Raw genomic sequence first — 26098 nt, forward strand, 5'->3', positions numbered from 1 at the left:
TAATATATGTATTAGATGTACTATAATGTTAAAATAAATTATATTTGATAACATTTTTGTTCAATTATTTTATTTAGATTAGAATTTTGTTGTATGTCAAATCCAAACTGAACTAAAACTCAGTGTTGATGCGGCAACATTGCAATATTTCGACGTCACAAATATCCGTGACGCATTGCTAAAAAAACTTTGAATAGACCAGCTCTGATTATATGTTGATCACTTTTGAATATACGGTAAAGTATCATTTCGTGTTTTTGAAACTGTTCTGATTCCATTTGTAATTTTAAAGAATTAGTATATTTTGGTATTTAATTGTAAATGTCTATTAAAAATGTCAATATATATATATATATATTGCAAAAAAAATATCGATATTTTTGTCGGTGGTTAATGTGCAATAAAAAATTACTTGTTCGATATTTCTACCCACGGTAAAATTGCTCAAAACCTCACTCAGGCTTCTTTAAAAACTTCTTGTGCCAATTGAAAATGATTTTGATAATCCTATTAATTAAGGAGAATCATATTAATCTGATTAATAATTAATCCGAATGGAATTTAAAATATTTTCTTGAAATATATAGACAGAGCTTCTATATTTATCGTAACTGTCTATAAATTATCCGAATTATATATCATATATCCAGTTTTATATTTTTTCTAGTTCTTTTGTATTTAGAAATGTATTTACTACTTCCTCGAAATTGATTTAAATATATAGCAAGAGGCCTCAACGCAATAATAACAATAAAAAATCCTACGCGAGTTTACATGAGATGAGAGCTCTAATATCCAATCGCTTAATTTCGGCTATTCATCGATGTAATTCAAAAAAATCTGTGTTGATATTAACACAGGCTGGGTTTTAATATAGAGTGTCTCAAAATGTTGATACTCTAGAAATATATAATAATGGGTTGGAAGTCAAAGTAAAAAAATGTTATCATTCTGATAGATTTTCTTTTGTCACTTTTCGGTAAAGCCTTAGTTCGGTAAAACCTTTGGGCCTAAGCGGATGAGAACGATTCAACCACGTTGTAAAGTCAATTCAAAGAACTTTCGTTAAATATGCAGATGTTATATTGTCTGTGATGCCATATCTTGAGCTGGAACTTGGACTATTTTCGACTGGCTAATAAGACTAACGGTCAAAAATAGTAAAATAATGAGATTATTGAATACTTCTGATTTGGATTCAGCCTCCTCAGTTTACCTTATAAACAGCTTTTGGCTGATATGATTAGGCCATATATTTAGGGGCAGTTGATTATGATAGTCAATGCTACTTAATTGCAGCTCCCTCTTATATGAGGAGATCCAGTCGAGAATGCTGCCCAAAATTATATTGTGAGCATTCCACACTAGTCCGGTTGAGAGCCTTCAATATGAGGCAGAAATTCCACCGCTTGGTTCACGGCGAGAGCTCCTTCTCTTGAACTATGCAGGCTCCCTCAAATTTCATCCAGAGCTGAGCCAATTCACCTATTTCTTCTCCAGCAGTTTAGGCAACAACACTACAATACCACCATAGCAGTATTCCAAAATATCTATAGACCTATCCATGAAGGTACTAGATAAAGAATATATTAGCCCCTCCATAGTAATACAGCACTTCGGCCAGACACTTGAGGAGAATTACCAAAATACATCACATACATACACAAAATAAATGCATACACATCAAATATATTAGAGGAGCACTTTTGTCTGGCACTTTGTATAGGTCACTGATAGGCCAATACTTTTAATATCAGATTCAATGAGCTCATTGAAGAGCCTGAATTCAGTGAGGATAATCCACCATCTCGTTATAGCCATTAGAGAGCTACATACAAAACTGGAGAGTAGGGTAGTAAAGATTAATTATTGATGGGCCCCTCTCATAGCGGAATATTTGGAAACGAAAGAGCTGACTATATGGCGAGAAAAAAAATTCTATTAAATTAATTGAGCTATTTAGCAAAGATGCTAAAACACACATAGGGACTGGATATAGAGGTCTGTGAGGGACTGTGCGATCAATGTCAAGTATAACAGAGCGCCAAACACATCCTTCTGGATTGTACAAAGCTAGAACTACTCAGACAGGAACTCGTGATTCCTAGGTCATTAGAGCAACTACTCCAACCCAAGTACTTGGACATGCTTATCAACTTTTTGACGAAAAACTTTGAAAACTGTATAGCTTATTATATTAATTTAAATGTTAAAGATATCGAGTTTTGTTACTTTGTCCTATATTTTATATGTATTATATTTTGTTAGTTTACCATTATCTACCGCATGTTATGTAATTACTGTATGTCATTATATACTTTATTTAATTATCATATTATAACCCGACCCTAAATAGTCCAAGAGGCTGATGATCTCAATAGATTGCAAATATAAATAAAAACTAGCTAGGGAATTGTCGACTGTTTAGTAATTGACTACTTTTTACTATCGACTGTTTCAGTCCCTATTTTTGGTTCGACTGGTCTTTCTACTCTTTACCAATGACTGTTTCAGTCGCTATTTTCGGTCCGACTGATTCTGTTACTATTTACTATTGAGTGTTTCAGTCGTGTACTTTTTGTTACTATTTCAGGTTCTACTAGTTTCATTCGACTGATTTTTAACGTTCTGGTTCTGTCGTCTTATCCGCGACCTTGACAAAAATGTACACAATTTATGCTTATACAGATATATATGTAATAGAGATAGTTTTATGATTTGTTTGGTAGTTTGCTTTTTTCAGACTAGTATGAGAATATAACGGATATCTATTTTTATAAAGTAACCAATCTTATTAGTATCGGAATTGGAAGAAAATTCGGAAGAAAACTTCCATACTATTTTAAGAATTTCCACGGCGCTCTAGACGTTTACGTCCAGATAACTGATAATAAAAACGTATGTCGAGCGGTTTCGCCAGTTGAGAATAGAACATAAAACCGTCGAACGTCCGAATATACTGATAAAACCGAAAAATTTCCCCGAAATAAATACCGCCCGTGCCTATTTCGACGATCTTTCTTTTTATTGCCTCTAAGATTTCCGGTAAAACCAATCTGTTTTTAATGCCCTAATAGTGTTATGTAATTTGGACGTGCTGTTTGTTTTTAATGTAAATTACGAGATTTTGATGTTTTATATTTACTACATGATTCAAGTCGGTATAAAAACAAATATGAGAATTTTATCTGTGGAGTTACCGCGTAATCGCCGCGTTACGGTTCGTGCATATTTTCATGGACGGTGTGACCATAGAGTATATGTTATATAGAGGTTTTACTTAAATAGGCGACACCGAGGAATAGTTTTGCGTGGTCCATTCAACGCTGGCTCTGAGACCACTTTTTTGATTGTTTTATTTGAATGGGTCTACAAAGGCATTTGATTGGTTCATCTCTATAACGCCATTGTTTGTTTCAGTTTGTTGCGATCTGCATTAAAATACAATTAGCATTTTTGTGTCTTAAATATAATCGTTATTATTTGATAAGAATATATCTTCATCCTCAAAAGTGTTGTGTCTAGTGTATATGCGGAAATAAAAAACCAAACATATTTTCAGCGGAAGAAACAACCCAAGTTAGGTAGATTAAGAATGTGTGACTTATTTTTGCTATTACCTGGTCGTATACAATTATTTATATAAAGCATTTGTGTTGCTATTTATTATTATTTACACGAATACAACAGAAGAAATCATGAAAATATTACACACAGTTTAAACATAAAATGTGTCCAAATGGAGCGATAGCAAAATGACATTGAAGGTAAATATGATTATACTACATGAAAATATGTTGTTACCCTTTAAAAAATTATTTGTAATTGTTATTGTTAACTTCTTAACCGAGATAACCTTTTCAATAAGGATATTAATAAAATACATTAATACAAAATAATATGATACAATTTGTAGACTAACAAGATGAGCTTGATTTTATAGACAAGGGTTATCATGACTGTTTTACTATATTATAAATAATAGATGCTTAAGCTGTCTTATTTACATATTTATATTTCATTATTTTTTATTTATATACATATTATGTATTCATTATATACTTATATTTATTTATTAGAGTTTTTTGATATTGTATAATATTTGTATTTATATGGAATTTTATATTAATAAAAGGTTTTGAAAAATTACATTTTGGTTTTATTTGAAATATAATTGGTCAGTAGAATGTGACGTCAGAGGTTAGTTACGTGATGCCGTTGATCGTCGACCAACGAAATGCTGTCCTAACAAAATAATTTTGTTATAGGTGCCTGTAATGGCAATTTAAACTAACCAATGAAATTCAGCAAAATGACGTTCTCAGCGCCTTCCAACTGAGATCAGGCAAAAAAATTCGGAAAATATTCGTATTAAGTTAACATTCTATATATTACTTTATGGGTGTGACTAAAAACTATATAACAAACGCTTCGGAACCGAAATTATTCGCCTGCCAAACTATGGTTTATTGGGTTTTCATTTATTTACGATTCTATATCGTTTTTCCCTCAAAAATACTCTTAAACGCTTGTTACGTTTCGCTACAGGTATTTAAGCAATTTAACAACTTTGAAACAAAGGATTTTTACTTACAATGTCGAGTGAACGGTGTTTAAATAATAGACTAGATGATTATTTTTGAGAAACCACTTTATGACAACTCTACGTATTTACTTTATCCGGAATATGTATGGGCACAGGTTTTATTTATAAATTATTTTAATAAATTATTAAATTAATAAAAAATATTAAATAATTATTAAAATAAAAATATTGTTAAGGCGAGAATCAGCTACTGTAGTTGATACTACTGTAATATGGGTTATTTATTCAATTAATAATAATATTATAATAAGTATTTAACCTACGAAGATAGATAGCCTCCATGGCGACTGTCGATCTTTCCATAAAGAGTCTAACAAAGGATAATTCTGACTCTAGCAATCTTAGCACCCAATTCAATCAATATAATACTGAGAAATATCATTTACATCGGTGATGTCGGAAGGACACTTTAGGCTCCCCATTTCATCAAGTGTATTGAACTGTTTGCCATTTATAGGGCCCTAATCTCAGTACAAGATGTGAAAGACAAACGATTAGTTATCGCATCCGATTCAATGAGCTCCTTAAATAGCGTCCAGCAATATCTACCTCTACACCCGCTAGGAAGGGTTATCCGTCAACTAACCTCTAAATTGGCAAGGAGCGGCAAAAATATCACCTTTATGTGGCTCCCTTCGCCAAGAAAAGGGAAGGATCACTTAGGAAGTACTTCCTCTCCTGGAGTAGATATATGAAACAGCACTCGGATATTTAGACATCTAGACGAGATGTTCTTTGATGAGATGGGATCTTACAGAAAACAACAAGCCTTGGGAAGTGAAAAAATAGTATTATTAGGACCTTAACACCACCAACATTAGCAGACGCAACTTAAGTTTATTCAGCAGCACTGCGTCGAATGTGATTAATCGAATATCTCTTATAAGATTATTAGACTATTATTAGAATGATAAATGATCTTTCAGGAAACTAAATAAATGTAAAAAAAAGACTAATCTTTTAAAAATATTTGTATTTCATATTGTATAAGATTGGTATGTTATTTCTAATGTTATTGTATAATTTTTAATATATATTAAATATTTATACTAGTAATAAAATTGTTTATATTGGATACATTTTATTAAATAAACCCCATATTTACTGCGAGTATATTCTAAAAATTACTTCGATAAAACTTGAGATATCATGTTAAGTGTCATGAAAAATGTATAATACGTGTAGTTTCGAGGACAACGCGTAAGTTTCATTTTTCGACGCCGCGTGACTAAAACATCCATATTTCCGAAAATAATTTAGATTTTGAAAAATCCTCTTAAGGGCATGTTCTTAAAGGGTTAAAATTTGGAAATATGAAACATTGATTTTCGTCAAATTTTTAGACTGGTATAATCCCTTAGTATGTTTAGGAAAACTGAGAAAAAATGTCATATAACAATTAGGCTTATGGATATATTTTATTTTATTTAAACTTTAAGATGATTTTTTAATAATAGTGGATAAAAATGTTGTTTATATAAAATACACTAAACATTTACTAAATAAAAAACAATTAACCTGCTAATGGTGGTAGAAATCGGCCTAGAATGTTCCTTGAATGATTATAAAACTCATACGAATATAATATTTTAGCCAGAATTTTCCTCAATAAGAGTAACGATGATTTGAAATCTAAAACAGTCAATGATAAAGTCACGCTACGTGTGTATATCACCGAAAATAGACTAGAAAAATACTCTCAAAAACATCTTTTTCTCGAGTTGGTTTAATTACTTTACGCGCTAACCCATTTCTTTGATGATGATAGCACATGTTTGATTTGATTGTTGATTGTATTTAAAGTTATAAATAAACTATTTAGATAGGTCTTCACTCATAACCGCCAAAACAAAAATAAACATCGGAATAGTAAGAACTAATATTAGCAAAGAACATCTGATCCTACGTTGTTTTAAACACATGTTCTTTCATTTTTTCGACTAATATAATTAAGACAAATCATAGACCAGATTATAGTTTTATAGACATCAGAAAAATATCCAGTTTTCACCTATTTTTTTATTTAAAATAATCAGATATTTGGGTATAATGTTATTGCAGAGCTGCTGTAACTGTTGAAAATGTTTTTAACAAAAAAACTGAATCGAATTTAAAAATAAATAAGGAACTAACTAAAAAGTTAAAAAAAACTGATTATTTTAGATAAAAATATATGTGGAAACTTTATACGTGCCTTTGAAATTTGAGATTTTCTAAAACAAGTAAAACAAGTACAGCTGAAACACGTGGAATTATAATAGTGAAAAGTCTCTTATTTATCAAAAAAAAAATGGTCGAAATCATACTTGTACTCTTGATAAACACGTCGAAGAACATAGCTTCTGTATAACGTCAAATAACAAGAACGGATAGTTTAACATTAATCTAACGAAATTACAGCGGATTTTTTCTAAAATAACAACCTGAACGTTAGTTGGATTTTGAATGAGAAAAAAATAAACACCTGTCAATAGAACCATCAAATAAAATTTGAGGATATTGTAAAGACGATCGTATTCACTTATATTTATTTTAGAAATCTATACTAAGCTTTTTAATATTAGCCATTAACGATGCGATTAAATATTCCGAACATAAAAAGAATGGTAACCAAGCTGAAGCTGATAACGTCTGTAATAAAAGTATAGTTACAACGACTCATCAGTCAGTTATTCGCTATTATACAAAACTAGCGACCCGCCCCTGCTTCGCACGGGTGCAATGCTGATACTAAATTAAATACACTACAGAAAAAATATGGACGTTGTATATAAAAACATAGCGGCCCGCTCCGACTTTGCACGGGCATAAAATATATATGCCTATGTCACTCAATGAAAACATGATTAAAATCGATCCAGTATTTTTGGTTCATTCATTACTGCCCTTGGCCTGCACGCATTAAATTTGGAGTAAAACAATTCCTCTTCCCCTATATTTACTATGAAGATTTCCTGCTATCTTTGGAATATCTAAATTCATACAATTTTTATTACATTACACATTTTTAAACGCAAATTTTAAATTTGTAATATCTCCGAAAATATTTGTTTAATTTACATGCTGTAAGGAACCATATTGATCTATATTAATTGCACACTGTATTTAAGGTACTTAATTCGATAAGGATTAATGCCGTATTGCTTAAAATAGCTTCGTAAATAAGCCATTTTCTCACGTAAAAAGTAAACAATAAAAATGGTTAATGTGGGTTATCCCTAAAAGATAAACATATACCATCGCGGACTTTTTTGTAGACCTTTTTATGGTGTACAATACTGTAGTACATTAATTTGATCTAACTCGTAGGGTTAGGCAGCGTTTTTGCTAATTGCTAAATAAGCCTAAAAAAATAGGTTAATTTACGACATCACGTTAGAAACCTCTAAAATTAGCAATGTTGCCTTAGTATATTATGCATGTATTATACATATAAACCTTCCTCTTGAATCACTCTATCTATTGAAAAAAACCGCATCAAAATCCGTTGCGTAGTTTTAAAGATTTAAGCGCACATAGGGATATAGGGACAGAAAAGGCGACTTTGTTTTATACTATGTAGTGATGTTGACAAAACAATTAAAATTCGCTAATAATAAAACAGGAATCATTAAAAGCAAAGAATAAATGATCGTGATAAATCGTTATATAAATCTTAAAGAAATCATTTGCAATCAGAACACATCTGTTTCTATTACGTCCAAAAACATTATTATATAAAATATTTTTAACATTGAAATAACAAATTGAAACGACTTCGAAAAAATGAATAAGGAACTCACTAAAAAGTAAAAAATAATAAAACTTACGATTTTTAATACAAAATAAAAGCGTTTTAAAACAAAATATGTACATAATAAACGTAATAACTAAATAAAAATAACTAGAAACATTATTTAACTTATCTACTACAAGTATTTTTAACAATTTAGCTTAATACTTACCTAAATATATTTATATATTTACAATATTATTTTAACTACTACCACTTGATCACTTTGCAGTCGTAGAAAAGCGCTTAAAAAGCAAACTGAATAGTTTCTACACTGAACTACTTCCGATTTTCCCTCACAGCAGTTCAGAAATAACATTACACTCACATGATTATCACACTTTGTACGTGCCTTTGAAATTTGAGGTTTTCTAAAACAAGTAAAACAAATACAGCTGCAACACGTGGAATGGTAATAGTGAAAAGTGAGAATAAGTGTATTAGTGAAAGAACACGCCAGGAATGGTTCTAAAGGTTCAAATTGGGTAATTTCTAAACAAAGAGCATCCCAGAGCAGTAAATAAGTCAATTTATTTTGTACGGATCATTGAAATTTTCTCCCAATCAACCAGTACACTATTCTATATATCAACTCTAGTTCTTTTCTTTTTATTGTATGTGCAGTTTGAATACAAGTAATCAAATGAACCAATTCGCTCTGATTAACTTTTATTGTCCAAGTCTGGGTCCAGTTATTTATATTCTTACTCGCATGTTGTAATATTCTGGTTACTTGTTCAGTGTTGTCCCAACAACCATATATTTCAAGATGTAGACATAATTGTGTTACGGTCCGGACTATCCAGCCATCTATTACTATTACTTGAATTACCTGAATGGTGAACGAGTGAGACGGACGGGGTCTGTTTTCTAATAGATAAGAACCCTCCGTGTCACTTTGTATCGCCGTTCAATAAGTCGCCTTTTCTTTTAAGTAAATTAATAGTTCTAAACCCTTTCATATATTAAAACTGGTGCATAACAAGGCTAAACAGACTGTCGCTTGTAGTTACTACACAGTCATTGCTATATATTCTAAAATAAAACGAAATAAAATAAACTAGACTAGCGACTAAGGCCCCCGAAATAAAACAATTACGATAACTAGCCATTATTCATGTACAGTCTGCCAAAACCAATAATTATATCATATTAGCACAAAGACCGAACTTTAAACAGATTAAAAACTCTGTTTCTTTAATAAACACATAACGCGGAATAAAATTAAACACCACACTCGTGGAGATCATCTTTATTTGGATTTGAAAAATGAACACACGCCTCTGGTCATATTTATAATAAATCGTCAAGTTCTACAAAATATAATAAAACTCATATTCAGACATAATTTAAATAAGTATAAGGTCTATTTATTTGTATAGGTATGTCGAAAATAGTTCGTTTTCTATCAGAAATTACTATTTTGTAAGCCTTTTCAAAACCCATTTTATGTACCAGGCGTACCGGAAATTTATTACCGGTATTTCAATAGATGTCGCTAGTTATACATGTCATATTTTGCGAAAGTAACACCCGTCATAAATTCATTTATATCTCCTCGAAAATGTCAAGTCATCTGCTTGCTGGTAGAAACTTACGGTAGGCATCGTCCGACCTCGCCAATTCGAAAGACGAAAAATCCGAAAGTGGTGCTTTGGATGTGCAAGACAAAGAACGTTCTGGTAGACCGAAAAAGTCTGAAAAGTTTGAAGATGCGAAACTGCAAGATCTTGATTGGATGAACGCCCAAACCAAAGTCAAAAACAGTTGACAGAAGCGTTAATTGTGGTCATCACCTGGCGAAGCCGGCCGATCGACTCCAAGGCCAAATCGTTTTGGTCGCAAGACAATGCTGAACTACGAACGGTTAAAATCTGGTGAAGCAGTTAATAGTGATCGGTACTGACAGCAAATGATCAATCTGAACTATGCATTGATCGAAAAACGTTCAGAATGGGCCCGAAGATATAGTAAAGTGATTTTACAGCAGGATAATGCACCATCTCATAAAACAAAACCGCTGAGGAAGCATTGAAGTCACTTGGATGAGACGTATTATCGTGCCCGCCGTACTCTCCAGATCTTGCCCCTGGCCCACCTGGCGACCCATGATTCCGGCAGTACACTACGAAAAAAACTTTAAACTAAAGTATTACGTCTAAATATAACGAGATAAAATATCAAATCTAAAAATAACATGCTTTTCTTTAACATTCGTTTAACTTTTGATATGTCCAAATCAAAAACAACACCACCTAATGATGATTTTAATGTGAAAATACTTTAAAATTTAAATACCACGCCTTTGAAGAAGAGACATAATACCCTACGATATTTCTGAACGCCTCATTTGCGAATTATTTCTGCAAATTATTTCTATCCTTTCAAAAGAACATTTAGACTTTCGTATCTCGGGGTATTCTCGACATTTAAACCTATTTTGGTTGGAGTACTACAGGTTAGTATTTTGGGACCATTCTTGTATATGCTCTACACTGCTAACATCTCAATAACAAAAGAAAGAGTCCTTAGAACATTTACCAGCGACACAGTCATTATGGAAAGACATATCTCTGTGTAGAGTTGTAGAAAAAGTACAGCTGGATGTAAACAAGATCCAGAAATGGACTAGAGACTGGAAAATACAGCTTAATAACTCGAAACCTGTCCATATCAATATTGCGTTGCGGCGAAACGACAAAAACTTAATAATAATACTCAGCCTACATCTCGATGGTAGGTTCGACTGGAAACATCATGTTAGGCAAAGAGCAGAGAAGATTCAAAGAACCGTACTGGTTAGTTACGAGATACTCCCAGCTTGATCTAAAGTCGAAAAGATTGATTTATCAGTCAATTATAAAGCGTTTTTGGTGTTAAAATATGAGGTGGCAATAAAACATCAAACAAACTACGAGTAGTAATCCAACGCTGTTAAATAAAAACTCTTTGATTGATTACCAATGCTTATCGCTACGTAACCAAAGAAGAACGGCACGATGGCGTCAAAATCAAATGGATTTACGAAGTTATCCATGATCTATCGTTCTAAAGTCTGAAATAGTCTTATTAAAACACAGTAACGTGAAAGCGATACAGCTACATGTCAATACGCAAGAAATCAGAACGCTGACAAACTAAACCATATGAATTTTTATAATGTATAAGTGTTTACTCTAAACTTTAGCTTAAATAGTCTAATTTAATTTTAATTTCCGTCTTGGTGGCAAATTAATGCAACTACAAAAGAACAATAATAATAAAAAAATACCACGTCTGAATGTAGCTTTATAAAACAATTAATCCCATCAAAACGTCTACTTACTTGGGTTTAAGTTTTGATATGTCCAAACCAAACACGTCAGCGTACAACTGAAGTATTCTGACGCAAGCCAATGCCAATCCAGTTAACGGAAAACCAAGATAATCCTCCTTGAGGCTCTTAGATTTGGTTAACATCGTGGTAATTCGAACACAACACTAATTATCACAACACTGTGGAAAATGTTTAATTCGTAACGATATGCTGTCGAAATAGTACTGGTAGGCCACAAACTCTGAAAGAGTATAACAAGCAGCGTGTTTACATTTCAAACAATTATCGTCCAAAGGATGCAGATAACTCGGAAAACGCAAATTATCGATTTACTTCCGGCCTATTGTCATCATGGAGATTGTTCCTAAATCTTGAAAGATACATCTACAGGCATTGTATACCCTTGTTTAAGAAAATACCTATTATACTAATTTATTTGCGTTATCTAATTGCAGTTATCTGTTGACATCTACAATTTTAGCAAACACATAAATTGTCTACAAATAATGTAGTTGTATTATATTTTAACGAAATGATAAGAGATAAAAAACATTGGGTTTAACTTTTAGAATCCATATTCATTGTCACATGGTAGGTTTGACTGGATTATTTGAATATTTTTAGGTGTTCTTTGTAATTTCGAAAAATAACGTGGAACTCAACGATACCACTGTTTCATAACTTCAAAATAAAAAAAAATCTTATTTAATTCTTGCTTGTTGTTATCTAAAATATTTTAATTTTTATATAAAAACTAACTGTAGTGATGAGAACTCGAACAGTTACTGTATATAAATCCGCATTAAATAACTTGATAAGAAATAAATTATATAGGGTGTCTCAAAGTTAACATACGTAACTTTTGAAATGAAAATATAACTAATTTTTATGTATCCTTTTATTAAAATAAAAAATAAGAAATAAACTGGTTATTAACGAACTTGTACGTTTATATATTCTGGAAAATTCAGGCTACCTTCGGGTGTTCGCCAGAACAGTGTTCTTGGCCCATTAGTTATATCTATTATATACAGCTGAGCTACAGACCTTAAAAAACACTGCTGTTGCTACATATGCTGACGATACAGCGGTTTCATCATCACACGATGATCCAATATCAATCACAAGAAATCTCCAACTTCACCTTAACAAAGTCGAATTGTGGTTGAAAACGTGGCGTATCAAAGCAAATGAGACAAAATCTACCCATGTGACATTCACCCTTTGTAAAAGAACTTGGGAATGCATTTTGATCGACGTCTGACATTGAAAAGCATATAGTGACAAAAAGCTTGGGCTAAACCACTTGGGAAACTAAACCAGACGTATTGGCTAATAGGGCGTAAATCTAAATTACCATTAGATAACAAGGTTCTGCTGCATAAGTCAATACTTAGGCCTATTTGGACCTATGCTATTGTACTATGGGGTACTACTAGCAAATCTAACATAGATATCCTTCAGAGGTTCCAAAATAAAATGTTGCGAGTTATCGTCGATGCCCCATATTACGTGTCCAACAAACTGATTCAGCGCGATATCCCCATCGAACCCATAACGAGTGTAATTTGGAGTGTTAGTGCGAAATAATCTGAAAGACTACTAGTGCATCCCAGTGCACTCACCAAACAGTTAAATGTGCACGATGACAATGAAGTGCGTAGGCTCAAACGCAAACTACCATACGAACTGATTAATAGACACAGAGTGAGATTTAATAATATCTAGAATAAGCTAGAATAGCTTTTAGAATAAGTTAGGATAGACTTTAAAATAAGTTAGAATAGCATCTAGAATAAGATTTAGATTAAGAGTTATACAGTAGATCACGTAGTGAAGTGAAATTCTACATGCCAGAATAATTATATTATATAACTGTAATCATATAATGATACTTATTGCCAAAGGGAGGATTGTTGACGTTCTAGGAGACTAATAATAAAGAAAAAATTTCATAGTAAACTATTAATTAATTAAAAATTGAATCTTTTGAAATAGACGCATATAATAATGTTTCATATAAAAATGCTGAAGTTGACAAGACTTACAAATATACCGGTATCTTTTTGTTATTAATTTTTTTGTTTGTATATCAGGTGTTAGTATTACTCAACAGAGTTATTTTCATATAAACAATAATTAAAATTTAATTTAATCTAATTCTTATGAAATATATGGGCGAAATACTTAGCTGTATTAAATCGCATAGGGTGCATTTATAACCTTCATGTTGAAGCTTCACTTTTCAGTATATGTCATAGAGTATATATACAGGTAAATATGCGAAACCGAGGAAATGTTTTGTGTGATCCGTTCAATGCTGGCTCTGAGACCACTTTTTTGATTGGTTCATTTGAATTGGCCTATAAAAGCATTTGACTGGCTCCTTTCTATAACGCCATTGTTTGTTTCAGTTCATATACGGCGCCTTTTTTGTGTGTCTGACATAAAATACAATTAGCATTTTTGTAGCTGAAATAAGAAAACCAGGCACAGTTTTCCTTTTTTATTATATCGTTAATAATAGATGCTTATTAAGCTGTTTTTTTAACTCCTCGATTTTACCGTAATAACAGCACGGCAATAATTTTGATATATATCATACATTTTAATTTTTTAATATTTAGCCAAATAAAAGGTAGTGAAATAAATGTTTAATGAGAGCTATTCGGGACTATTATAAAGTGCGATCATTTTTGATCAAGTGAATGAATCTAGAATATTGTATTACCATTCAAGCATACTATGTTATAGTAAGTTAGTAGGAAGAAGCCACTCTTAAAGCTCTAATCTATTAGGGAAAATGGAAATTATTTTGTTTAATATATTCAAGGTACATGATATACAAGTCAGCCAATAATATATCTTATTTTTAAACAGTAAAAATTAACGTAAACAAGATAATAATAGAAAAAAACCTAATATTTATTTATTACACCATAACTATATATAGACGCCCCAAATATATAAAAAAAGAGATAATAACCTCAGAATAGAATATTTTGCAATTGGAACATATAAACAAACACCATAACAAATCAAAACCCAACAGTATCGATTATGGGTATGGTATGTTATACCATACATGTCCTAATGAATCACTAGAAGTGCTTTGAAATATGGGGTTAATGGGATATGATGAAATTTTACGATTTATGGGCTGTCAACAGGGACACCTCTATCAATCAGTTATTTCATTAATAGATTTTATCAAATAATTGTTCACGCCATGGGCCAGGAACTACCGGCGGACGTGTTAATTATATTACGACAGTTGCCATTTATATCCAAAATAGCGGTGAACTCACGTCATCAAGATGTATAACGTATTGCCTATTGCAGTTTGTAAATTCCTTTTAATATCAGACACCATAGTCTATTCGAAGTTTTTTTGTACATATGTCATCAAGATGTTTAATGTATTAGCTGCAGCAATTTGTAAATTCATATTAGAATCAGACACAATGCTATCTGGTTAGTTCGAAAGAGACACATGCTGTCCGATACGTTCGAACATGACAGGATGATGAGAGTTGGTGGTGAGCTAAAGGCGAGTATATAATGAATATAAGATAGCTGTAGAAAATCATATTGTAGTGTGAAATATGTATATACATAGACGAGTAATTGTTCAGAATATACATGAGCATTTGGTAAAATGATTGAATAGAGAACTAATACTAATTCTTTTGCAGATATTGCAAATGCATTAGGCGGAACGCCGTGATTAAATATAATTTTATCAAGAAAAATGTACACAGATATTAGAATGACTTAGCAAGGAACTACAGCAACGAAGGAAACAAAGATCAAACATAAAAAGTTAAATATGCTCTCTAATGAAAGTGAAATAGATCACTAGGTATAAAATTAGGTGGATTAGACCTCCAGAGGTTACCATAGATAGTTTGGTAAAAATTTTATTGTAAATAAAATAAAACAACTCTAAGCTACAAACTATTGTGGCTGTATAATTAATTGTAATTTAAAACCTTCGATGATATATGCATTAGATGTACTATAATGTTAAAATAAATTATATTTTATAAAATTATTCTTTCATTATTTTATTTACATTAGAATGTTGTTATACATCAAAGCCAAAATGAAATAAAAGTCAAAGTTAAATGCGGGAACATTGTGACATTTTGGCGTCATAATTTTAGATGATGTGAGTTCACTGCTATTTTGGATATACTATATTTTGGGTCCAACAATGAAAAGACAGTAAATTATTAATGAGAATGGTTTTGTTGATCTTCGAAGTACTCTCCATGATGATCAATACATTATTCTATGCGCATGAACCTATATTCATAATATTATTTCCACTCTGATTGATGTACCTCCAAAACAGTGCTAAAACATGCATAAAATATAACCTCATTTAATAAGCGGTATAAAAAACATGTCATTTGGTGCGAAATCAGGGTACTACGGAGGATGATGATTCAATTCAGATTTTTGGCCTGTCGAACAGGTGAATATTTCAGCCGATGTGCGAGAACTGACATTGATAATACCACTGCTAACGGAGCACCTTTGGAAAACAAAGGATCTTGTATCAGTCAAAATTCACCATTCTCTATTGCTCTGATAGCACCGTTATCACATGTCCAGTTAACTCAAAGAATCAGACCATCAATTGGCTTTAGAAGACATTTTCTTCGCCATTTCATGCACCAACTGACTCGAGAATATTAAAATGTTTATCGATGACCGTCATACTAATGCCCAAGGATGACTCAATATTACGGTAGATCACATGATGATCTTGCATTATCATTTTACGCACAAAATCAATGTTTTCTGGACCAACAACTGATTAGATGACCTTTAAACTACTTTTTTAATTTTATATTGACTTTTGTCCTTAAACTAACTGCGGTCACGATTAAATTAGTTATACCAACGTTTCACAATGATCAAGGATGGGGCTTCATCACTAAAAGTTGAAGAAGTTGATGGATGAATTCCTCTCTTGATAATCCACGTAAAAATCATCAAAAACGTTCGCTAGTTAACATCATTTTTTTACTGAGGAAAAATGCAATAGTCACTGTAAATAACACAAGCTGAGCTCAAAAGACAAAACGTTCTGACGAAGATAATGACTATAAAAGTTAAAATTCCAATTGAAAATTTCAGATAGAACCTAACATCTCTTCGTAGTGCTAAAGCTCAAAATATAAAGAGATACCCTCGAGTATTCACCAATCCTATATGCTTGACTTAACTCAAATATTTTAGCTTTATTTTGATTAAAATCTAACAGAAAAAAAAGGAAATTCAAATTAAAAACCGTTTCGAAGATATATATAACGATCTCTACTTGAAGCAACATCAAAAGTTGACATGATTTCGCCACTAAACGTCAAAATTTAACAAAATTTAATACATTGTAACAACAGAGGTCTGGGTGGTCCGAGATGTCCGCATTACACTCTTAATAAATCACGAACTATATAAAAACGCGACAAAACTCCTTAATTCTGAAATATTTACCAGAATATTTCAAATATTCTAGCCACGAACTACATAAACCCTGAATAATTTCCGAGAATAATTTCCATAGGTAAAATGTAATTTCGACGATTAAGAATATATTAAAAACCAATGTTATATCCTATCACTTGACTTTTACCCAAATATTTTACTCATTTACGTCATATTTAATGTAACCAATGAATGGAGTTATAAAATAATAAACGGCTGGTTTAAATCAAATTGATTTATAGTATTCACCACACTCAGGTAGTGATATTTATATCTCTATGCTGGATAAATAAAGGGAATTGATTTTTTGAGGATATTAGGTGATTACATGTATTTTGATCTACGATATATATTGGTGATAAAATATTTTTAACAAAAAAAATGAACCGACTTTAAAAAATAAATAAGGAACTCATTAAAAATAAAAAATAGCCATACTTGGATTTTTAACACAAAAAAAACGTTTTAAAATAATATATCTAAATAATAGTTGTTGTAATAACCATATAGAAATAAATAAAAACCTTATTTAATCTATCTATTACAGGTATTTTATATTTTACTATATACACACAATTTAGATTAATAGAATTGACCACTTTGAAGTCTATACGAGTAAGAAATTAAATTTATTTTCTTTGTAATTAAATTTTTAAATATCACAAAATTATATAATTGTTTTTGTATTGTTGGGAGCGGCACCGACTTCAAAGTAACTAGTTAGTAGTAGTTAAAATAATATTGTAAATAGATAAATAGGTTTAGGTAGGCATTAATTTAAATTGTGTTTATATAGTAGAATATAAAAAACGTGTAGTAGATAGGTTAAATAAGCTTTTCGTTAATTTTTATTTAGTTATTACAACGATTATTATGTACATATGTTATTTTACAACGTTTTTTTTTTGTGTTAAAAATATAGTTTTGATTATTTTTTAATTTTTAGCGAGTTCCTTATTGATTTCTTGAAATCGGTTCAATTTTTTCCTTAAAAATATATTACTTCTCCCATTTTAGTGTTAGATATTTACTCAATAAAATTACGCAGTTATTTGATTAAGTATTACAATGGGTAGGCCAAGTAAAGATGCAACTTGTATGAAGAAAGGTAGGAATAAAGAACAATGATTGAAAATAAGGAACGCTTCAGACCCCGGGGTCCGCTACCTAGCCTAGATGATTCGACAAATGCCCTAACCAAAGAACAACAACAAAAAGTCGTTGCTCCCGCCGGGAATCGTACCCGCAACCTCCGCGTGTGAGCTGGACGCTCTAACCACTACACCGTAGAAGCAGTTGCCTGCAATATTTCTACGGCTTCTCATATGATATTGTTAATGTTTAAAAAGCAAACTGAACGCCTTTTGCACTGAATGACTTCACAGCTGCCGTGGCCCAAAAAAAGAATACAAGATTACATTAGTTGTAAGAATTATTATACGAATTTGGTTAAGAAAAAAAATCAGGTTAAGCTCTCAAATAATTTTCTGACTACTCAGCAGTTAATGAATCCGCTGTTCTAGAAGTATGTATCCCATGGAATAAAAGAAAATGACGGAAAAATTACTATACCAGGAATCTAGCTATGTTGACGGCCCTAAGCTGAAAAAATCATCACATCGACACTGAAGCGGGATATTCATGATTCATGATTACTGAGGTCGAAAGAAAGTGCTACTGGAGATGTCGACCAAAGTTAAATGAACAAATTGGACGACGTACTGTTACTAAAGAATTCACCAAAAGTGTTTGATTTGATTGAAATGAACAAGTGATTCCCGTTGGTTAAGTTGAAGTCTATTTGAAATCAAAGGTAAATCATTCTACGAAAAGGATATAAAAACAAGAAAAAGTAAGAAGAGCACTGGATATTGATGAGTTAAATTAAATTTTCACTAAAGGTTACTTTTTTGTTATTTAGTATGTCTTAATTGTTCACTATATAAATCGTCAAAATAATTATTATTACCGTTACATTGAAATATGACCATCAATATCTTTTACAATAATATACGCCAAAGAAGACTTAAAGAAACGGTGACGTGAACTATGAAAACAGTAAATAAACACGGACAAACACAAACTAATTGCAATTATATAAATATCATAATTCTTGTGGTATTTCTCCAAAACCAGGTATTTAATTAAGTATATTGCTGAAGCCCAATTATCTAGTTTATAACAGATGGGTGGAGTTTCGTTTATTATTTAAAACATAACCCATAAACACATATATATGTAAACATATACGCCGATAATGAAAGGAAAATATATCTTATTCCATTAAAAGTGTCTATGGTTATTTTGCGATAAAACCTATAGATGCATCTTTAAAAATGTTAATTTACCACTGGTTTTACGCCACAAACACTGACCGCGTACACTGACTTAACCATAAGTTTCTTCGTTTTTCGCATGGACAATGAAGCAGAATATCGATGACCATAAGACCAAACTGTGCATATGATGGGGTCAACAAGGTGTAATATATTACAATTTACTAAAATCGAATGAAACTGTTACTGAAGATGTCTACCAATGTCAAATGAACAAATTGAACGACGTATTGTTACAAAAGAAATCATTAAAAGTGTTTGATTTGGTTGAAATCAACAAATGATTACCGTTGATTAAGTCGAGGCCTATTTGAAAGGTAAATCATTCTACGAAAACGATATAAAAATAAGAAGAGCACTGGATCTTGATGAGTTAAATTAAATTTTCACTAAAGGTTGCTTTTTGTTATTTAGTATGTCTTAATTGTTCATTATATAAATTGTCAAAATAATTATTATTACCCTTACATTGAAATCTTACCATCAATATCTTCTACAATAATACACGCCAAAGAAGACTTAAATAAACAGTGACGTGAACTATGAAAACAGTAAATAAACACGGACAAACACAAACTAATTGCAATTATATAAATATCATAATTCTTGTGGTATTTCTCCAAAACCAGGTATTTAATTAAGTATATTGTTGAAGCCCAATTATCTAGTTCATAACAGATGGGTGGAGTTTCGTTTATTATTTAAAACATAACCCATAAACACATATATATGTAAACATATACGCCGATAATGAAAGGAAAATATATCTTATTCCATTAAAAGTGTCTATGGTTATTTTGCGATAAAACCTATAGATGCATCTTTAAAAATGTTAATTTACCACTGGTTTTACGCCACAAACACTGACCGCGTACACTGACTTAACCATAACACAAACCAAACAAATATGATTTAAAAATGAGTTTCTTCGTTTTTCGCATGGACAATGAAGCAGAATATCGATGACCATAATACCAAACTGTGCATATGATGGGGTCAACAAGGTGTAATATATTACAATTTACTAAAATCGAATGAAACTGTTACTGAAGATGTCTACCAATGTCAAATGAACAAATTGAACGACGTATTGTTACAAAAGAAATCATCAAAAGTGTTTGATTTGGTTGAAATCAACAAATGATTACCGTTGATTAAGTCGAGGCCTATTTGAAAGGTAAATCATTCTACGAAAACGATATAAAAATAAGAAGAGCACTGGATCTTGATGAGTTAAATTAAATTTTCACTAAAGGTTGCTTTTTGTTATTTAGTATGTCTTAATTGTTCATTATATAAATTGTCAAAATAATTATTATTACCCTTACATTGAAATCTTACCATCAATATCTTCTACAATAATACACGCCAAAGAAGACTTAAATAAACGGTGACGTGAACTATGAAAACAGTAAATAAACACGGACAAACACAAACTAATTGCAATTATATAAATATCATAATTCTTGTGGTATTTCTCCAAAACCAGGTATTTAATTAAGTATATTGTTGAAGCCCAATTATCTAGTTCATAACAGATGGGTGGAGTTTCGTTTATTATTTAAAACATAACCCATAAACACATATATATGTAAACATATACGCCGATAATGAAAGGAAAATATATCTTATTCCATTAAAAGTGTCTATGGTTATTTTGCGATAAAACCTATAGATGCATCTTTAAAAATGTTAATTTACCACTGGTTTTACGCCACAAACACTGACCGCGTACACTGACTTAACCATAACACAAACCAAACAAATATGATTTAAAAATGAGTTTCTTCGTTTTTCGCATGGACAATGAAGCAGAATATCGATGACCATAATACCAAACTGTGCATATGATGGGGTCAACAAGGTGTAATATATTACAATTTACTAAAATCGAATGAAACTGTTACTGAAGATGTCTACCAATGTCAAATGAACAAATTGAACGACGTATTGTTACAAAAGAAATCATCAAAAGTGTTTGATTTGGTTGAAATCAACAAATGATTACCGTTGATTAAGTCGAGGCCTATTTGAAAGGTAAATCATTCTACGAAAACGATATAAAAATAAGAAGAGCACTGGATCTTGATGAGTTAAATTAAATTTTCACTAAAGGTTGCTTTTTGTTATTTAGTATGTCTTAATTGTTCATTATATAAATTGTCAAAATAATTATTATTACCCTTACATTGAAATCTTACCATCAATATCTTCTACAATAATACACGCCAAAGAAGACTTAAATAAACGGTGACGTGAACTATGAAAACAGTAAATAAACACGGACAAACACAAACTAATTGCAATTATATAAATATCATAATTCTTGTGGTATTTCTCCAAAACCAGGTATTTAATTAAGTATATTGTTGAAGCCCAATTATCTAGTTCATAACAGATGGGTGGAGTTTCGTTTATTATTTAAAACATAACCCATAAACACATATATATGTAAACATATACGCCGATAATGAAAGGAAAATATATCTTATTCCATTAAAAGTGTCTATGGTTATTTTGCGATAAAACCTATAGATGCATCTTTAAAAATGTTAATTTACCACTGGTTTTACGCCACAAACACTGACCGCGTACACTGACTTAACCATAACACAAACCAAACAAATATGATTTAAAAATGAGTTTCTTCGTTTTTCGCATGGACAATGAAGCAGAATATCGATGACCATAATACCAAACTGTGCATATGATGGGGTCAACAAGGTGTAATATATTACAATTTACTAAAATCGAATGAAACTGTTACTGAAGATGTCTACCAATGTCAAATGAACAAATTGAACGACGTATTGTTACAAAAGAAATCATCAAAAGTGTTTGATTTGGTTGAAATCAACAAATGATTACCGTTGATTAAGTCGAGGCCTATTTGAAAGGTAAATCATTCTACGAAAACGATATAAAAATAAGAAGAGCACTGGATCTTGATGAGTTAAATTAAATTTTCACTAAAGGTTGCTTTTTGTTATTTAGTATGTCTTAATTGTTCATTATATAAATTGTCAAAATAATTATTATTACCCTTACATTGAAATCTTACCATCAATATCTTCTACAATAATACACGCCAAAGAAGACTTAAATAAACGGTGACGTGAACTATGAAAACAGTAAATAAACACGGACAAACACAAACTAATTGCAATTATATAAATATCATAATTCTTGTGGTATTTCTCCAAAACCAGGTATTTAATTAAGTATATTGTTGAAGCCCAATTATCTAGTTCATAACAGATGGGTGGAGTTTCGTTTATTATTTAAAACATAACCCATAAACACATATATATGTAAACATATACGCCGATAATGAAAGGAAAATATATCTTATTCCATTAAAAGTGTCTATGGTTATTTTGCGATAAAACCTATAGATGCATCTTTAAAAATGTTAATTTACCACTGGTTTTACGCCACAAACACTGACCGCGTACACTGACTTAACCATAACACAAACCAAACAAATATGATTTAAAAATGAGTTTCTTCGTTTTTCGCATGGACAATGAAGCAGAATATCGATGACCATAATACCAAACTGTGCATATGATGGGGTCAACAAGGTGTAATATATTACAATTTACTAAAATCGAATGAAACTGTTACTGAAGATGTCTACCAATGTCAAATGAACAAATTGAACGACGTATTGTTACAAAAGAAATCATCAAAAGTGTTTGATTTGGTTGAAATCAACAAATGATTACCGTTGATTAAGTCGAGGCCTATTTGAAAGGTAAATCATTCTACGAAAACGATATAAAAATAAGAAGAGCACTGGATCTTGATGAGTTAAATTAAATTTTCACTAAAGGTTGCTTTTTGTTATTTAGTATGTCTTAATTGTTCATTATATAAATTGTCAAAATAATTATTATTACCCTTACATTGAAATCTTACCATCAATATCTTCTACAATAATACACGCCAAAGAAGACTTAAATAAACGGTGACGTGAACTATGAAAACAGTAAATAAACACGGACAAACACAAACTAATTGCAATTATATAAATATCATAATTCTTGTGGTATTTCTCCAAAACCAGGTATTTAATTAAGTATATTGTTGAAGCCCAATTATCTAGTTCATAACAGATGGGTGGAGTTTCGTTTATTATTTAAAACATAACCCATAAACACATATATATGTAAACATATACGCCGATAATGAAAGGAAAATATATCTTATTCCATTAAAAGTGTCTATGGTTATTTTGCGATAAAACCTATAGATGCATCTTTAAAAATGTTAATTTACCACTGGTTTTACGCCACAAACACTGACCGCGTACACTGACTTAACCATAAGTTTCTTCGTTTTTCGCATGGACAATGAAGCAGAATATCGATGACCATAATACCAAACTGTGCATATGATGGGGTCAACAAGGTGTAATATATTACAATTTACTAAAATCGAATGAAACTGTTACTGAAGATGTCTACCAATGTCAAATGAACAAATTGAACGACGTATTGTTACAAAAGAAATCATCAAAAGTGTTTGATTTGGTTGAAATCAACAAATGATTACCGTTGATTAAGTCGAGGCCTATTTGAAAGGTAAATCAATCTACGAAAACGATATAAAAATAAGAAGAGCACTGGATCTTGATGAGTTAAATTAAATTTTCACTAAAGGTTGCTTTTTGTTATTTAGTATGTCTTAATTGTTCATTATATAAATTGTCAAAATAATTATTATTACCCTTACATTGAAATCTTACCATCAATATCTTCTACAATAATACACGCCAAAGAAGACTTAAATAAACGGTGACGTGAACTATGAAAACAGTAAATAAACACGGACAAACACAAACTAATTGCAATTATATAAATATCATAATTCTTGTGGTATTTCTCCAAAACCAGGTATTTAATTAAGTATATTGTTGAAGCCCAATTATCTAGTTCATAACAGATGGGTGGAGTTTCGTTTATTATTTAAAACATAACCTATAAACACATATATATGTAAACATATACGCCGATAATGAAAGGAAAATATATCTTATTCCATTAAAAGTGTCTATGGTTATTTTGCGATAAAACCTATAGATGCATCTTTAAAAATGTCAATTTACCACTGGTTTTACGTCACAAACACTGACCGCGCACACTGTCTTAACCATAACACAAACCAAACAAATATGATTTAAAAATGAGTTTCTTCGTTTTTCGCATGGACAATGAAGCAGAATATCGATGACCGTAAGACCAAACTGTGCATATGATGGGGTCAACAAGGTGTAATATATTACAATTTACTAAAATCGAATGAAACTGTTACTGAAGATGTCTACCAATGTCTAATGAATAAATTGGATGACGTATTGTTACAAAAGAAATCATCAAAAGTGTTTGATTTGGTTGAAATGAACAAATGATTACCGTTGATTAAGTCGAGGCCTATTTGAAAGGTAAATCATTCTACGAAAACGATATAAAAATAAGAAGAGCACTGGATCTTGATGAGTTAAATTAAATTTTCACTAAAGGTTGCTTTTTTGTTATTTAGTATGTCTTAATTGTTCACTATATAAATCGTCAAAATAATTATTATTACCCTTACATTGAAATCTGACCATCAATATCTTCTACAATAATACACGCCAAATAAGACTTAAATAAACAGTGACGTGAACTATGAAAACAATAAATAAACACGGACAAACACAAGCTAATTGCAATTATATAAATATCATAATTCTTGTGGTATTTCTCCAAAACCAGGTATTTAATTAAGTATATTGTTGAAGCCCAATTATCTAGTTCCCAACAGATGGGTGGAGTTTCGTTTATTATTCAAAACATAACCCATAAACACAAATATATGTAAACATATACGCCGATAATGAAAGGAAAATATATCTTATTCCATTAAAAGTGTCATATTATTACAGAACTATGGTTATTTTGCGATAAAACCTATAGATGCATCTTTTAAAATGTTAATTTACCACTGGTTTTACGTCACAAACACTGACCGCGTACACTGACTTAACCATAGCACAAACCAAACAAATATGATTTAAAAATGAGTTTCTTCGTTTTTCGCATGGACAATGAAGCAGAATATCGATGACCATAAGACCAAACTGTGCATATGATGGGGTCAACAAGGTGTAATATATTACAAGCTACTAAAATCGACTGAAAGTGTTACTGAAGATGTCTACCAATGTCAAATGAACAAATTGGACAACGTATTGTTACAAAAGAAATCATCAAAAGTTTTTGATTTGGTTGAAATGAATAAATGATTACCGTTGATTAAGTTGAGACCTATTTGAAAGTAAAGGTAAATCATTCTACGAAAACGATATAAACATAAGAAGAGCACTGGATCTTGATGAGTTAAATTAAATTTTCACTAAAGGTTGATTTTTTGTTATTTAGTATGTCTTAATTGTTCACTATATAAATCGTCAAATTAATTATTATTACCCTTACATTGAAATCTGACCATCAATATCTTCTACAATAATACACGCCAAAGAAGACTTAAATAAACAGTGACGTGAGCTATGAAAACAATAAATAAAC

The 26098-nt window shown here is 31.1% G+C and overlaps 1 protein-coding gene across 14 annotated transcripts in view; it reads right to left on the reverse strand.

Annotated features, from left to right (window-relative positions):
- The window catches only part of Lmpt (four and a half LIM domains protein limpet), a 146388-nt gene that overhangs the window by 64528 nt on the left and 55762 nt on the right, over positions 1–26098 (reverse strand). For 2 of the 14 annotated variants that reach the window (XM_076413202.1, XM_076413204.1), the window contains exon 2: positions 11704–12096. The exons of 4 other annotated variants lie outside the window; for them this stretch is intronic. In XM_076413202.1, coding sequence (XP_076269317.1) covers positions 11704–11837 — 134 coding nt within the window. In that variant the 5' untranslated portion in view covers positions 11838–12096. Of the gene's footprint in view, positions 1–11703; positions 12164–19538; positions 19589–20367; positions 20456–26098 lie in introns of those variants that run through there. 8 more of the 14 variants (XM_076413209.1, XM_076413212.1, XM_076413210.1 and 5 more) reach the window with 7 other exon arrangements.

This window comes from Rhynchophorus ferrugineus, unplaced genomic scaffold (assembly GCF_030347505.1).
Source record: "Rhynchophorus ferrugineus isolate W39M unplaced genomic scaffold, kcgeb_rfMv2 rfM9, whole genome shotgun sequence".
NCBI classification, from domain to species: Eukaryota; Metazoa; Arthropoda; class Insecta; order Coleoptera; family Curculionidae; genus Rhynchophorus; species Rhynchophorus ferrugineus.